At 52.3% G+C, this 14,005-nt stretch overlaps 1 protein-coding gene across 1 annotated transcript; it reads left to right on the top strand.

Moving 5' to 3' along the window:
- Positions 1-6,332: 6,332 nt before the first annotated feature.
- LOC135375537 (uncharacterized protein K02A2.6-like) lies at positions 6,333-10,015 on the top strand. The gene is made up of 2 exons (XM_064608218.1): positions 6,333-9,485; positions 9,635-10,015. Exons 1-2 carry the CDS (start codon positions 6,333-6,335, stop codon positions 10,013-10,015), a joined length of 3,534 nt encoding a protein of 1,177 aa, XP_064464288.1.
- The last annotated feature ends 3,990 nt before the right edge of the window (positions 10,016-14,005 follow it).

Below are 14,005 nucleotides of genomic sequence, written 5' to 3' on the forward strand. Positions count from 1 at the left end.
ATTCAAAAACGAGTGAGAGGCGGTAGTAAGAATAATCTGTTTTCGGTAGCTAAATGACACAAACGACGACCGAGTATCTACCCACCATGCTTTTGTAGTACAATCCATTCAAAAACGAGTGAGAGGCGGTAGTAAGAATAATCTGCTTTCGGTAGCTAAATGACACAAAGGACGACCAAGTGTCATACCCACCATGCTTTTGTAATACAATCCATTCAAAAACGAGTGAGAGGCGGTAGTAAGAATAATCTGCTTTCTCATCTCTCTTCTCTCTCATCGCAGCAGCTGACCTTCACCTCAGCTACCTTGAATTACCGTGGCGTATGGTCGCACGATTCCACGAAGGATCTTCTTCGCCTGGGACTGTCGAAGAGGGACATCGCCACAACTTCCATCAAGACAGTGCAGGGAACTCTGGCCGCATGGAGGTGGTCAAGACGAGCCACAACGTGGGGGCCCTTGGGAGAAGTCTGAAGAGCAAGACCTCCCAACTCCAGAGAAGTCCGAAGAGCAACATCTCAGAAGACATGTGCCTCAGCTATTATTGTATAAGTAGACATACTTGTCACGTATCCGCAGGTTCGAGTGCCATAGCTAGGATTATATAATTAGCCCGGCATGTAAGCTAGCTATAATTGTATACGGAGGTCCCATTTGTTACGTGACTCCTACGAAAGTGCAGAAATGTTGTTATTGTGTTGACCAATAAACAATTTTCATAGCTAAATGACACAAAGGACGACCAAGTATCATACCCACCATGCTTTTGTAATACAATCAATTCAAAAACGAGTGAGAAGCGGTAGGAATAATATTCTGCTTTCGGTAGCTAAATGACACAAAGGACGACCAAGTACCATAACCACCATGCTTTTGTAATACAATCCATTCAAAAACGAGTGAGAGGCGGTAGTAAGAATAAACTGCTTTCGGTAGCTAAATCACGCAACGGACGACCAAGTACCATACCCACCATGATTTTGTGGTACAATCCACTCAACGAGTGAGAGGCGGTAGTAAGAATAATCTGCTTTTGCTGCTAACACCCCCTGATCTTGGGTTGCCGTCCCGGGACCAGGGAAAATTCACTGGGCACAAAGACTACCAACGAATCAAGAGGTAGCCGGCGCCGAGGGGTGCCGGCTCTCAGTGCGAACCCGCGCCCGAGGGATTCGCTCGCACCGGCCCATGCTTCACAACACCTTGCTGTTCCTGCCTTCCTGTGTTCCTGCGGCCGGGCCTTCAACACCATGAGGGGTTTGCGTGTGCACGCAACGTACCAGAAACACCCCATCGTCGACCCCGCCGTGGGATCCCAGCCTCCCGAGTTTGACACCAGCAACCAAGGGGCTTCCTCGTCGCTTCCTGGTCCAAGCAGCAGTCGCCCTACGGACTCTACCACAACAGTACCGCAACTACCTCCGCAGCGACCTGGCTGTAGGTGCTCCGACTGCGGCGCCCTCTTCGGGACTCAACGTGGCCTCAGTCAACACCGCAGAGCTTCCCCCCCCCCCATCCCGAGGAATACCACCAACAAATCAACACCAACAGGGTCAAAGCAAGGTGGACAGCCGAAGAAGAGCGAGTCTTGGCCCTGACCGAGGCGAGGCTTCTTCGCCAACCTAACCCGCCTCGCTTCATGAATTTGGCACACTTTGACCTGCATCCCGACCGGACCCTCGAGTCGATAAAATGTCACAGGAAGTCGGGGACCTATCGTTCTCTTATCCAACGCCTGCTGGATGAGGTTCCCGAGCGGCCGGATGCAGTTCCAGTGGTTCACGCGGCTCCCGTGGCTCCTACCGCGCCTTCCTCCGCCTCACCCCACGACCATATCGAGACTTCGGCCCAATCAGTGGAACCGGAAGCTGCTGAAGAGGTCTCAACGCAAGTTCCTCCGATTTCTAGACGGCGGGTCATCTGTAATGAAATCCACAAGATGGCAAGCAGGCCTCCACCACAGGGCTTCCAGGCTGCGTGTCTCTTTTATATAGCAAGGAGAGCGGCCGAATGCTGTGAGTTTGTCGGCGATCTCAACGACTACATGAGAGAAGTTTTTGTCATCCCTGAGCCGAACCGGACACGGACTCAACCTGCTGCATCTACCAACCCGAGAGCCGAGACAAGTCTGCCAATGAGCCGAAGGAAGGCGAAGCGACTGGAATACAATTGGCTGCAGTACTTATTTCGTCACCGTCAGTCAGAGGGGGCCCGCGTCGTCCTTGATGGTTACGTGAAAGCTGCAGTCAAGGACGAGCGGGTCTTTCTGGATGCTTGGGAGACCACAATGACGAGACCTCCCCACCGCCACCTCCTTCGTCCCCCATCCCTCCTGGCGATACCTTTCACCCCCTGTTCCTGATAACTGCGCAAGATATCAAGGCCAGCCTACCCCGAGTGCGATCAGCCCCTGGACCTGATAATTTCTCCGCCAGAAGCCTCCGTACGGCGCCAATGGTTGTCCTCCGGATTTTACTGAACCTCCTTGCGATAGCTGCGACAGTCCCGACCTGCCTCCGTAACGCCGGGGGCCACTCAACCACAGGAATTTCGTCCGATAACTATTGCTTCGGTTATCCTCCGGCTCTTCCACCGAATCCTGGCGAAAAGTCTAACCATGCATCTGCAACTGGACTACAGGCAACGCGCATTCATCCCCGCGGATGGATGCGCAGAAAACATCGTCCTCCTCAAAACAGTTCTACATGAAGTTAAGACATCCGGCAGATCCCTCTTCTTGGCAATATCTGACCAAAGCCTTTCATCGGGTGACCCATGACGCCATCATTGCAGCCGCAACGGAGGCCAGGCTTTCAGAGGACTTCATATCCTACCTCAGGGAACTATACAGGGACGCCCCTACCCTACTTAAGGCTCATCACGTCTAATCCAGCCAACAACGGGGGTACGCCAGGGTGACCCGTTGTCCCGTGTTTTATTCAACCTGGTTCTAAATGGCTTTCTAAAGAAAGGAGGTGGTGGTGTAGGCTTCAACGTGGGAGACCAGCCCCTCGATGCGATGGAATTTGCGGATGATTTGGTCATCGCGGCATCATCCGTCGCTGGACTTCAACATCGTCTGAACGAGGCGGCAAGCTATCTCCACAACAGGGGCTTAGACATTAACCCACAGAAGTCATTTACTATTTCAATTATCTTTTCCTGGAAGGAAAAGAAGATGAAGATTGATACATCGAAGATCTTCGACATTGGGGGTCATCAAATCCCCCCAGCGGGCCCCGAATTTACGTGGCGGTATCTTGGTGTACCATTCTCCCTCTCAGGACGCCCCGTTCCACCAGCCCAGGACATCGAGGAGCTGTTGCGTCGTATTCAACGCGCCCCACTAAAGCCCCAACAGCGGCTGGTAGTACTGCGGTACTACTTACTCGTACTCTATCACAGACTCGTGCTTGGACACTGGTCCCGGAAAATCCTGGACAGGCTCAACATCAATGTGAGGAGTGCCGTCCGCCGATGGTTGAGACTACCCCACGACGTGCCGATACCCTACTTCCACGCAGCGGTCTCCCACGGCGGACTTGGCATCCCCTCCTTCAGGACCAGCGTGCCGACCATGCAGAGGGTCGGGCTACTAGCCCTGGGGGACTCTTCTCACCCCGTAGTGCGACAGGCCATGTTGACGAAGTGCATGACGGCGGGCCTGGACAAGGCAGCAGCTGGTTCCACCCACGATGGACGGCTTCTCCGCTCGCCTGAAGCGGTAACGAAGCATTGGGCACGAAGATTATACACGTCCAATGACGGAAAGGCACTCGAGGACGCCCCCCTCGTACCGCACGCTCACACCTGGATAGGTGAGGGCACTCGGGTACTGCAGGGACGCCAGTACATCGACGCGTTGAAGTTGCGAATCAACGCCTTGCCCTGCAGACCCGTTCCGGCCGAGGTCTTCCATCAGAGCGCACATGTAGAGCCGGGTGTCGGTCGGACGAGACGTTGGCGCATGTCCTCCAAACATGCCATCGTACTCATGGAGCTAGCACCCGGCGCCACGACAATGTGGTTAAATTTGTTGCAAAGAGACTAAGAGAGAAGGGGTGGATGGCCACCGTAGAGCCTCAAGCCAGACATCGTTGCCGTGAGGGATGAGCAGACGCTCATATTGGACGCACAGATTGTGGGAACGGGAATAGCGCTTGAACTTGCTCATGCCCACAAAACCCTCAAGTACAGCGGCCCTGATCTGCTGGAGCAGGTGGCAAACAACGGCCCCGACCCATTTGTGTCAAGCATCACCCTCTTATTCCGCGGCATCTTGGCCAAGGCCAGCGCGGATACTCTCCTCGACCTCGGCCTAAGTAAAAGAGACATTGGGACAATATCGATTATGACTTTGCAGGGAGGGGTAAGGTGTTACCAGATTTTCGGGCGTATGACTACAGTGTTAAGCTGATGAAGTAGGTGCGGGCTCCTAAGGCACGCGGATTAAGCCGCTATTGTAATTTGTTTTTGCAGCTGTGGTTTGGGTACTTCTTCCCTGTAAAGAAGGAATTAATAAAAAAAAAGCTAAATGACACAAAGAACGACCAAGTATCTAATTCACTATGCTTTTGTAATACAATCCATTCGAAAACGAGTGAGAGGCGGTAGTAAGAATAATCTGCTTTCTGTAGCTAAATGACACAAAGGGCGACCAAGTATCATACCCACCATGCTTTTGTGGTACAATCCACTCAAAAACGAGTGACAGGCGGTAGCAAGAATAAGAAGCTGTCGGTAGCTAAATGACACAAAGGATGACCAAGTATCTAACCTACCATGCTTTTGTAATAAAATCCATTCAAAAACGAGTGAGAGGCGGTAGTAAGAATAATCTGCTTTCGGTAGCTAAACGACGCAAAGGACGACCAAGTATCATACCCGCCATGCTTATGTAATACAATCCATTCAAAACCGAGTGAGAGACGGTAGTAAGAATAATCTGCTTTCGGTAGCTAAATGACACAAAGGACGACCAAGTGTCATACCCACCATGCTTTTGTAATACAATCCATTCAAAAACGAGTGAGAGGCGGTAGTAAGAATAATCTGCTTTCAGTTGGTTAAACGGCGGGAGTAACTATGACTCTCTTTCCGTAACCTCTTACCATGGGCTGGGGGTGAGTGGCTTCCCCCTGTTATCCAGCAACATGGAGGCTGGGCAGAGGGAGGTGATGACCTCTGCCTTATAGCTGGGGATGAGTGGCTTCACCCTGTCATCCAGCGACTAGGAAGCTGGTGTGGAGGAATAAGGAAGGGCCCGGAGGTGCCTGTCGGCCTTAGCGGGATCGAGTTGCGGCGATCTGTCACCCAGTGGATTGGGCGCTGCCGGCTCGTGCTGACGGTAGTGGTTATACGATCTCCTTGCTGCAAGCCGTGTGATGCGCAATACATAGCCTCTCACTCGGAAATTGTCAACTCCACTTTCTCGTGGTGCTACCTGTTCCCCCTGTGTTCCTCGGCATAAGGGAACTAACGGAGCTCTGGCCTACCACCTGCCACGATGGGGCTGCCAACCCTATCGTGGCGAAAATCGTTGGGCACGACACACCAAAAGAATCAAGTGGAAAGCCTGCGCCGAGGGGCGCAGGCTCTCAGCGCTAACCCACGCCAGTGCGATTCATCGGAGCCCGACCGAGACTTGGCAAGGCAAAATTCCTGCTCCTGCGGTGCCTCATTTTCTACGACAAAGGGACTACGCATTCATGCATCACTCAAGAAGCACCTACTACCTGATGCTTCTACTGCTGCTGCTGTTCCAGTTTCATCAGGAAACTGCCTCACTTCTACTACAAGAGAGACGTCCAGTGTTGGTGTTGGTGTGACTGTGAATGCAACAAGTACAGCGGCAACTCAAGATCTACCTGATCCAGTCTTGGCTGCCGACATAGAAGATCCTGATCTACCTAGAGCTGCCTCATCTAATGATGGACGAAGAAATCTGCTGTGTGCCAGACATGCGGTTTAAAAGACGATAGTCTCGGCACCCATGCCAATGGTGCATTCCACACGGAGAGGCCCACATTCGGGGCGCCCATAACATCAGGTCAGAGTGCACCTCCGCTGTCGGGATGGACTCTCGCCTCGCTTGGCAGTCGGTTTCCTTCGAGCATCGGAGCCACTCGCTCGTACTCGACATGTAGCCTTATTGATCAGTGTTAAATGTGTTATGTTGCTGTAACCCACTCGGATACACTTCAACTGGCGACGAGGATGGGATACTGGTGACGCAGCGGCAGTACACGACGACACGTCAGTCACCGCACGTCTGAAAACATCTCATCCGACGACACTGCATTTCCCTTTGTTCTCCGGAGCGAGGAAGCAAGATGGCTACTTTCGGAACCGCCCCAGCCTTCGACGCAGACGTGGAACCATGGAGTCACTACGTTGAAAGGTTAGAACAGTACTTCGTCGGAAACAAGATTACAGACGGGTATCAGCGCACCGGTATTTTTCTCTCGGTTGTGGGACCGAAAACCTACGGGCTACTTCGGAGTCTCCTGGCACCGGCCAAGCCGAGCACAAAGGCCTTCGTGGAACTAGTAGCAACACTCAGCAGTCACTTCGCCACGAAGCCGTCTGAAATTGTGGAACGTTTCCGTTTCAACTCTCGTGTCCAGCACGAGAACGAAACTGTATCTACATTTATCGCTGAATTGAGAAAACTATCTGAGTTCTGCGAATTCGGAACCACTCTGGATACGATGCTACGGGACAGGCTGGTATGTGGTGTCACGGACATTGGCATACAAAAGCGATTGCTTGCTGAGCGGAAGTTGACCCTGGAGAAAGCTACTACACTTGCGTGCGCCATAGAAATGGCAACCAACAATGCCATGGAACTGAGTCAGCCTCCGGACAACTCAGTGAACCGGATCATCAACCGAAAGGGTCGACATCGTCCGGTTGGTCAAGAGCCTAAAGGAATCCCACCAAGACAGGCAAGTCAGAAATTTAAGTGCATACGTTGCGGAAGAAGCGATCACGGAGCACCAGCATGCCCATTTAAGACTACTGAGTGCCACCGCTGTAAAAAGAAGGGACACCTTGCAAAGATGTGCTTGTCAGACTCACAACAACCAAGACCACGAGCCCATGGTCGGACGAATGCTATTTCAACAGAAAGGGCGACCTCAGAGGCAAGCCTTAACCTGCAGGGAATCCATAGTGTCGACACCCAGGCAACGCCGCGTCCGTCGATCATCACCACTCGTTGGATGGACATCCCGGTCGACATGGAAGTTGACACAGGTTCGTCTGTTACGTTGATACCTGCTAGCACGTACAGGAAACATCAAGCCTCCTGGCCAACATTATTGCCATGCCAACGCAAGTTATCGTGCTACATGGGTCAGCTACCAGTGCTAGGCGTTCTGAAAATGGAAGTCACTTACGGACACCGCACGGCAACAGCATCGCTTTACGTCGTTGACCATGAGGGCCCAAGCCTATGTGGTCGTGATGTAATTGCAGCGCTGGATCTGCTTACCGTCAACGTGAATGTTGTTAACAGCGAAGGCAAGGTGACCAATCTGAAGCAGGAATTCAAATCCTTGTTTGAGCCAGGCATCGGTCTCATGGTAGGTCCACCTGCTCATCTACATTTGAAGCAAGGCATAACGCCCAAGTTCTGCAAAGCAAGATCTCTTCCGTATGTAATGCGCGACAAAGTGTCTGCGGAACTTGATCGGCTGTGCGAAGCGGGAGTGCTCACACCGGTTACCCATTCCGAATGGGCGACACCTATCGTGCCCGTCATGAAGAAAGATGGCACAGTGAGAATATGCGGCGATTTCAAGGTTACGCTGAACCAAGTCTGTGACGTTGAACAATATCCTCTTCCGAAGATTGAAGACATGTTTGCGTCGCTTAGTGGAGCGGAGTGCTTTTCGAAATTGGACTTACGCGACGCATACCAGCAGATTCCACTTGATGAAGACTCACAGAAGGTCGCGGTAATAAACACCCATCGAGGCCTGTACAGCTACAAGCGTCTACCCTATGGCATCGCTTCTGCGCCAGCGATCTTCCAGCGTCGGATGGAATCCTTGCTGAGAGAAATTCCTGGAACGCAAGTCTTTCTCGATGACATCCTGATTGGAGAACGAGAGGCAAACTTCGGAGAAATCCTGCGCAAGGTACTCCAGCGTCTACAGGACAACGGTGTTCGTCTGAGGGAGGACAAATGTGAGTTTCACAGGTCGGAAATTTCGTATTTGGGACATCGCATTGACAAAAGAGGACTTCATCCCGAAGAAAAGAAGCTGAGAGCAATAGTAGAAGCGCCAGCGCCGAAAGACGTGCAAGAATTGAGATCTTTCTTGGGACTGCTTACTTACTACCGCAGCTTCATTCGTAACATGTCCTCCTTGCTCACACCCTTGTACGACCTACTGAAAAATGATTCCGTCTGGAAATGGGATACTGCCCAAGAGGTAGCATTCAAAAAGGCGAAAGATGTGTTGGTAAATTCCGGATTTCTAACACATTTTGATCCGTCCCGAGAACTTCAGCTTGAGTGCGACGCATCACCGTATGGAATAGCAGCAGTTCTATCACACCGCATTGAGGGGCAAGACAGACCAATTGCGTTCAGGTCGAGAACTCTCACGGCGGCAGAACAGAACTACTCCCACCTGGAAAAGGAAGCATTGGCACTTGTTTTCGGAGTCACGCGATTCAGAGACTACCTGTGGGGACGACAGTTCATTCTCCGGACGGACCACAAACCGTTGGTAGGACTCTTCAAAGAAGGCAAGGCTATATCATCCACGGCAGCCAGCAGGATTCAGCGATGGGCGTTGACACTGAGCGCCTACAATTACCAAATTGAATATAAACCTGGACGTCAAAACGGCAATGCGGATGCACTAAGCCGCCTTCCCATAGAAGGAACTGCAACGGAGGAAGAACTCGCAAATTCAGAAGCAGTATGTTCTATCCAAATCATGGAGGAGGGGCCACTGTCAGCAAAGCAGCTAGCCGACTTGACAAGTCAAGATGCTACCTTGTCAGCACTCAGGGATGCCATACAGCGGGGATGGCCACATCAGCTGCAAGACAAGGCATTGCAACCGTATTGGTCTCGAAGAGATGAGCTCTCGACGGACCACGGTCTGATTATGTGGGGAAGGAGGATAATCATCCCAGCAAAAGCACGCCAGGCGATGCTACTGCAACTCCACTCTACACACTCTGGAATGGCGCCAATGAAAGCAGTAGCAAGATCACTGTTCTGGTGGCCTGGAATAGATGGGGACATCGAAAACACGGCACGGCACTGCTTGGAATGTCAACAGGCCCAGCCAATGCCACCAGCAAAGGAACCTCTGTCCTGGCCATCGACAACTATAAGATGGTCACGCGTGCATATTGATTATGCCGGGCCAGTCGAGGGAATGATGCTACTCATCGTAGTGGACAGCTTCTCACGTTGGATTGAGGCAATTCCGGTTAAGAATGCTTCGTCTGAGCAAACGGTGAGGGAACTTCGCAGTGTATTCGCACGTTTTGGAATTCCACACTGCGTAGTGTCAGACAATGGCACGCCATTCACAGGAAAACCGTTCCAGGATTTTGTTAAAGCTATGGGATACGACATATTCGTACAGCACCATACCACCCGCAGTCAAACGGACTAGCAGAGAGGGCGGTACGCACGGTGAAGGATGCGTTGAAGAAAATGAAGACTGGGGATTTGCGCAAAAATGTGGACCGCTGGTTGCATTCATACCGTCGATCACCAAACACTGTGTCCGGTAAATCGCCCTCGGAAATGCTACTTGGGTACAACATCAGGTCAAGATTGGACCTCATCAGCGTCCAAGAACTGCACAAAGAAGCTATCTCAAAACCAGACCGGGCACGACCAAGCCCAGAAAAAAATCAAGTTCGGAAACAGGTGTGCTTCGGCCAGGGACGCACGTGTTCGCTCGAAATTACGGGCGAGGACAAAAATGGATTCCGGGAGTGGTACAGAACCAAAAAGGATCCCGGATGGCTGTTGTGAAAACGGCGGTCGGAGACATGACGCGTCACGCCGACCAACTGCGCCGACGACCTGCGTCGCGGATCGCCACAGAGGATGACACCTGGATGTCTGACGTGGAAGTTCACAACCCAAGTCTCCTGACTCCGGTTCGTCCACCTAGAAGATCAGGACGATGCAGGAGGTCACCACTACGCTACGGACAACCGGTGACATACTAAAGGGGGAGGAGTGCTGTGTGCCAGACATGCGGTTTTAAAGACGATAGTCTCGGCACCCATGCCAATGGTGCATTCCACACGGAGAGGCCCACATTCGGGGCGCCCATAACATCGGGTCAGAGTGCACCTCCGCTGTCGGGATGGACTCTCGCCTCGCTTGGCAGTCGGTTTCCTTCGAGCATCGGAGCCACTCGCTCGTACTCGACATGTAGCCTTATTGATCAGTATTAAATGTGTTATGTTGCTGTAACCCACTGGGATACACTTCAAAATCACACTGGAGCCTCAGCCATTGTGGACCCTGGCAAGTCGTTCCTGTGCCCTGAATGTGGGTCTGGGTTCCAATCAAAAATTGGATTGGGACTACATCAAAGGGCTAGACATCCAGTACAGTATGCGGACGAGATAATCACCGACCGTGTTAAGGCAAGATGGTCGTCGGAGGAGGAATTTATCTTGGCCTCTACAGAAGTTCGCCTGCTAAGGATGGAGAACCCGCCGCGCTTTATTAATATAGCACTGGGAGAGCTGCTATCTGACCGGACTGTAGAGGCAATTAAGTGCCACCGGAAACAGGCCTCCTACCGGGAGTTGGTGAGGTCCCTACTGAGTCGTCAAGTTCCTGCTCCCACGGCGATGGCCTCACCGAACCACAACCCTCCTGACCAGATGGACCCTGTGGAGTCGCCTGCTGATCATCTTTCCTCGACGAATACCATGTATGCAGTTAGCCAAGGCTCTGGCGAAGAGAGACAGACCTCGGATCCTGTGAGCCATCCCACATCTCATCTCCCGGAGACTATGATCTGCGGCCCATCCTCCTCGAAGAAGGAGGCCATAGTGAGAGAGCTAGCCAAGCTGACGGATAAGACCCCTCCAGATTCTCACCAAGGACGACGTCTGTTTGATATTGTCAAGACTGCTCTATTGGGTCATAATGTGGAGGCCCCCCTGAATAGTTACATCAGGGATGTTTTCTTCCGGGACGAGGCACGGAGTAGGGAAGAGGAAAGACTACGGCAGAGACCTCCAACAACGAGACAGCGTATGCCGATAAGTAAGAGAAGACTTAAGCGCCGAGAATATGCGAAGATACAAGATCTGTTTAAACGTAAGCAGCCAGACTGTGCCCGTCTCGTCCTCGATGGTTACGCGAAAGCTGCTGTCGAGGACGAGCGGGCATTCCTTGATGCTTGGGCAAATGTGATGACCTCCCCGCCCACCGGATCTCTTGATGCGACGCCACTGCCTCGTCAATGTACAATAGAGCCCTTCTACCTTATTACTGGGCAAGACATCAAGCGGAATCTTCCCTCATTGGCTTCTGCTGCTGGTCCAGATGATCTAACGGCCAGAGCACTGCGACCAGTCCCTGCGGTTCTTCTGAGGGTGCCGCTAAATCTAATAATACCGCAGGGCAGAATACCAACGTCTCTGAGGGGTGCCCGCACTGTGTTTGTGCCTAAGAAGACGGAAGCCTCCCTACCTGGAGATTTTCGCCCTATTACTGTAGCATCAGTGCTCCTTCGACTCTTCCACAAGATACTGGCGAAGAGACTGACGGCCTTTCTGGACTTAGACCATCGTCAAAGGGCTTTTGTCCCAGTTGATGGTTGTGCAGAGAATGTCCTGTTAATGAACACTGCTATTGCGGAGGCCAGAAGGAGAAGAAGTGCGCTGCACATGGCTGTCTCAGACATGTCTAAGGCATTTGACAGAGTGACGAGGGCTGCCATAATTGATGCCCTAAACCAGGAGGGCCTATCACGTGGCTTTGTTGGATACCTGAAAGATCTCCTTCACGATGCACCGACCCTCTTGAGAATGGGAGGTGTCTCAAGAATGGTCACGCCAACTACCGGAGTACGACCTGGGGGACCCCTTGTCCCCCATCCTATTTAACGTGGTCATTAACCAATTCCTGAAGAGCCTGGATCCCGGAGTGGGCTTCCCCATCGGTGACACGTCGATCGATGCCATGGCATTTGCCGACGATATTGCCCTGATGGCATCAACACCAAGAGGCCTACAGATGCGGTTGGACAATATCACCAACTTCCTAAATCAGCGACGAATCGAACTGAACTCCCTGAAATCGTTTACCGTGGCCTTCGTCCCTTCAGGGAAGGATAAGAAGTTGAAGGTGGATGCAGGGAAGACCTTTACTATCGAGGGGCACCCTGTACCGGCGCAAGGACCGACCTTCATCTGGAGGTACCTGGGAGTGACGATGAGCGCGGATGGCAAGGCACGTCCGCCTATTCGGGACCTAGAAGAGGCGCTGCTACGTATTCGGCGAGCTCGCCTTAAGCCACAGCAGAGGCTTGTCATCCTGCGAACCTATCTTACCCCACGACTCAATCACCGCTTGATTCTGGGACGGTGGTCCTTGGGCCTACTGACGAGGATTGATACCAACATACATGCAGCTGCCGCACGACGCTCCTATCCCCTTTTTTCATGCACCAACGGCAAGTGGAGGGCTGGGGATTCCCTCGTTTAGAGTGAATGTTCCTGTGTTGCAACGGAAACGTCTTATGACCCTCTTAAATTCTTCTAGCCCGGTCGTCCGGGAAGCCTGTAAATGTGAATATATTAAGGAACAGCTTCAGAAAGCTACGGCGGCAACAACACTCGACGACAGGCGCCTTCGATCCAGCGACGCAGTCGGCAAATACTGGGCATTCAAATTATATCACACCAACGATGGCAAGGCCCTCGAAGATGCCCTCTTTGTTCCATTTGCGCATCGATGGATTGCCGAGGGCACAAGGATGATGCGTGGACATCAATTTATTGATGCAGTTAAGCTGCGGATCAATGCCTTACCGTACCGGACGAGATCGGGACGCGGCCTCGATGGGTGCCGTGACTGCAGAGCGGGGTGCCGCTCTAATGAAACCCTGGCGCACGTTCTGCAAGTGTGTCACAGGACCCACGGGGCACGGATAAAACGACATAACAACGTCGCCAAGTACGCAGCACGAAGACTGACGGACTTGGGTTACTCAGTCGAAGAGGAGCCAAGGTTGAGCGTCCCAGAGGGAATCTTGAAGCCTGACATTGTTGCAAGGAAGGGTGGCGCAACACTTATCTTGGACGCCCAGATAGTCGGGACAGGAATCTCCGTTGGCCTGGCGCACGAGCATAAGGTGCTAAAATATAACAGACATGATGTGATAGCCCAGGCCTCGGATGCATCCCATGAAGATACTACAGTGACTACTGCCACCATGTCATTCAGAGGTGTCTGGTCTCACGCAAGCGCCCAGGACTTACTCAAGTTAGGGTTTACAAAGAAAGATATAAATACTATGACCGTGATTGCCATGCAGGGGAGCATTTTTGCCTACAAAGCCTTCGGCCGAATGACGTCCACAGTTCAGGCTGCTGGCTGAAGAAGACTTCGTGGACGCACTGGGCGTGGAGTATTTGGGGGGTAGGGTATCTCTTCCCTATAAGAGAGAAGTTATTAAAAAATAGCTAAACGACGCAAACGGCAAAACTCCCGGGTAAACGGCGGGAGTAACTATGACTCTCTTTCATAGTCTGGTGGTGGTAGTCTGGTGCGAGGTTACCCGCCGCTGTGTGCTCACACACGTCTGCTTTTTACAGATTGGTGCGTGGATGGTGTGGAGTGGTTGGACAACATCGGCAGATGCAGAGAAGACGGACGACGTCCTGGATAGGCCTGCAGTGACTCAGTGGAACTCCGGACTTTGGGAGCAGGCGGCAACAACGGCTGTCGGCTGCGGGAGCCTCAAGTGGCAGCGGATCTTCTTCTTTTTGT

This window comes from Ornithodoros turicata, unplaced genomic scaffold, assembly GCF_037126465.1.
Source record: "Ornithodoros turicata isolate Travis unplaced genomic scaffold, ASM3712646v1 ctg00000887.1, whole genome shotgun sequence".
Classification (NCBI taxonomy): domain Eukaryota; kingdom Metazoa; phylum Arthropoda; class Arachnida; order Ixodida; family Argasidae; genus Ornithodoros; species Ornithodoros turicata.

Excerpts from the sequence above, each read along its gene's own strand:
- LOC135375537 (XM_064608218.1), top strand. The coding sequence starts at position 6,333 with ATGGCTACTTTCGGAACCGCCCCAGCCTTCGACGCAGACGTGGAACCA. Across the intron at positions 9,486-9,634 it reads ATGCTTCGTCTGAGCAAACG|TCAAACGGACTAGCAGAGAG; the intron begins GTGAGGGAACTT and ends TACCACCCGCAG.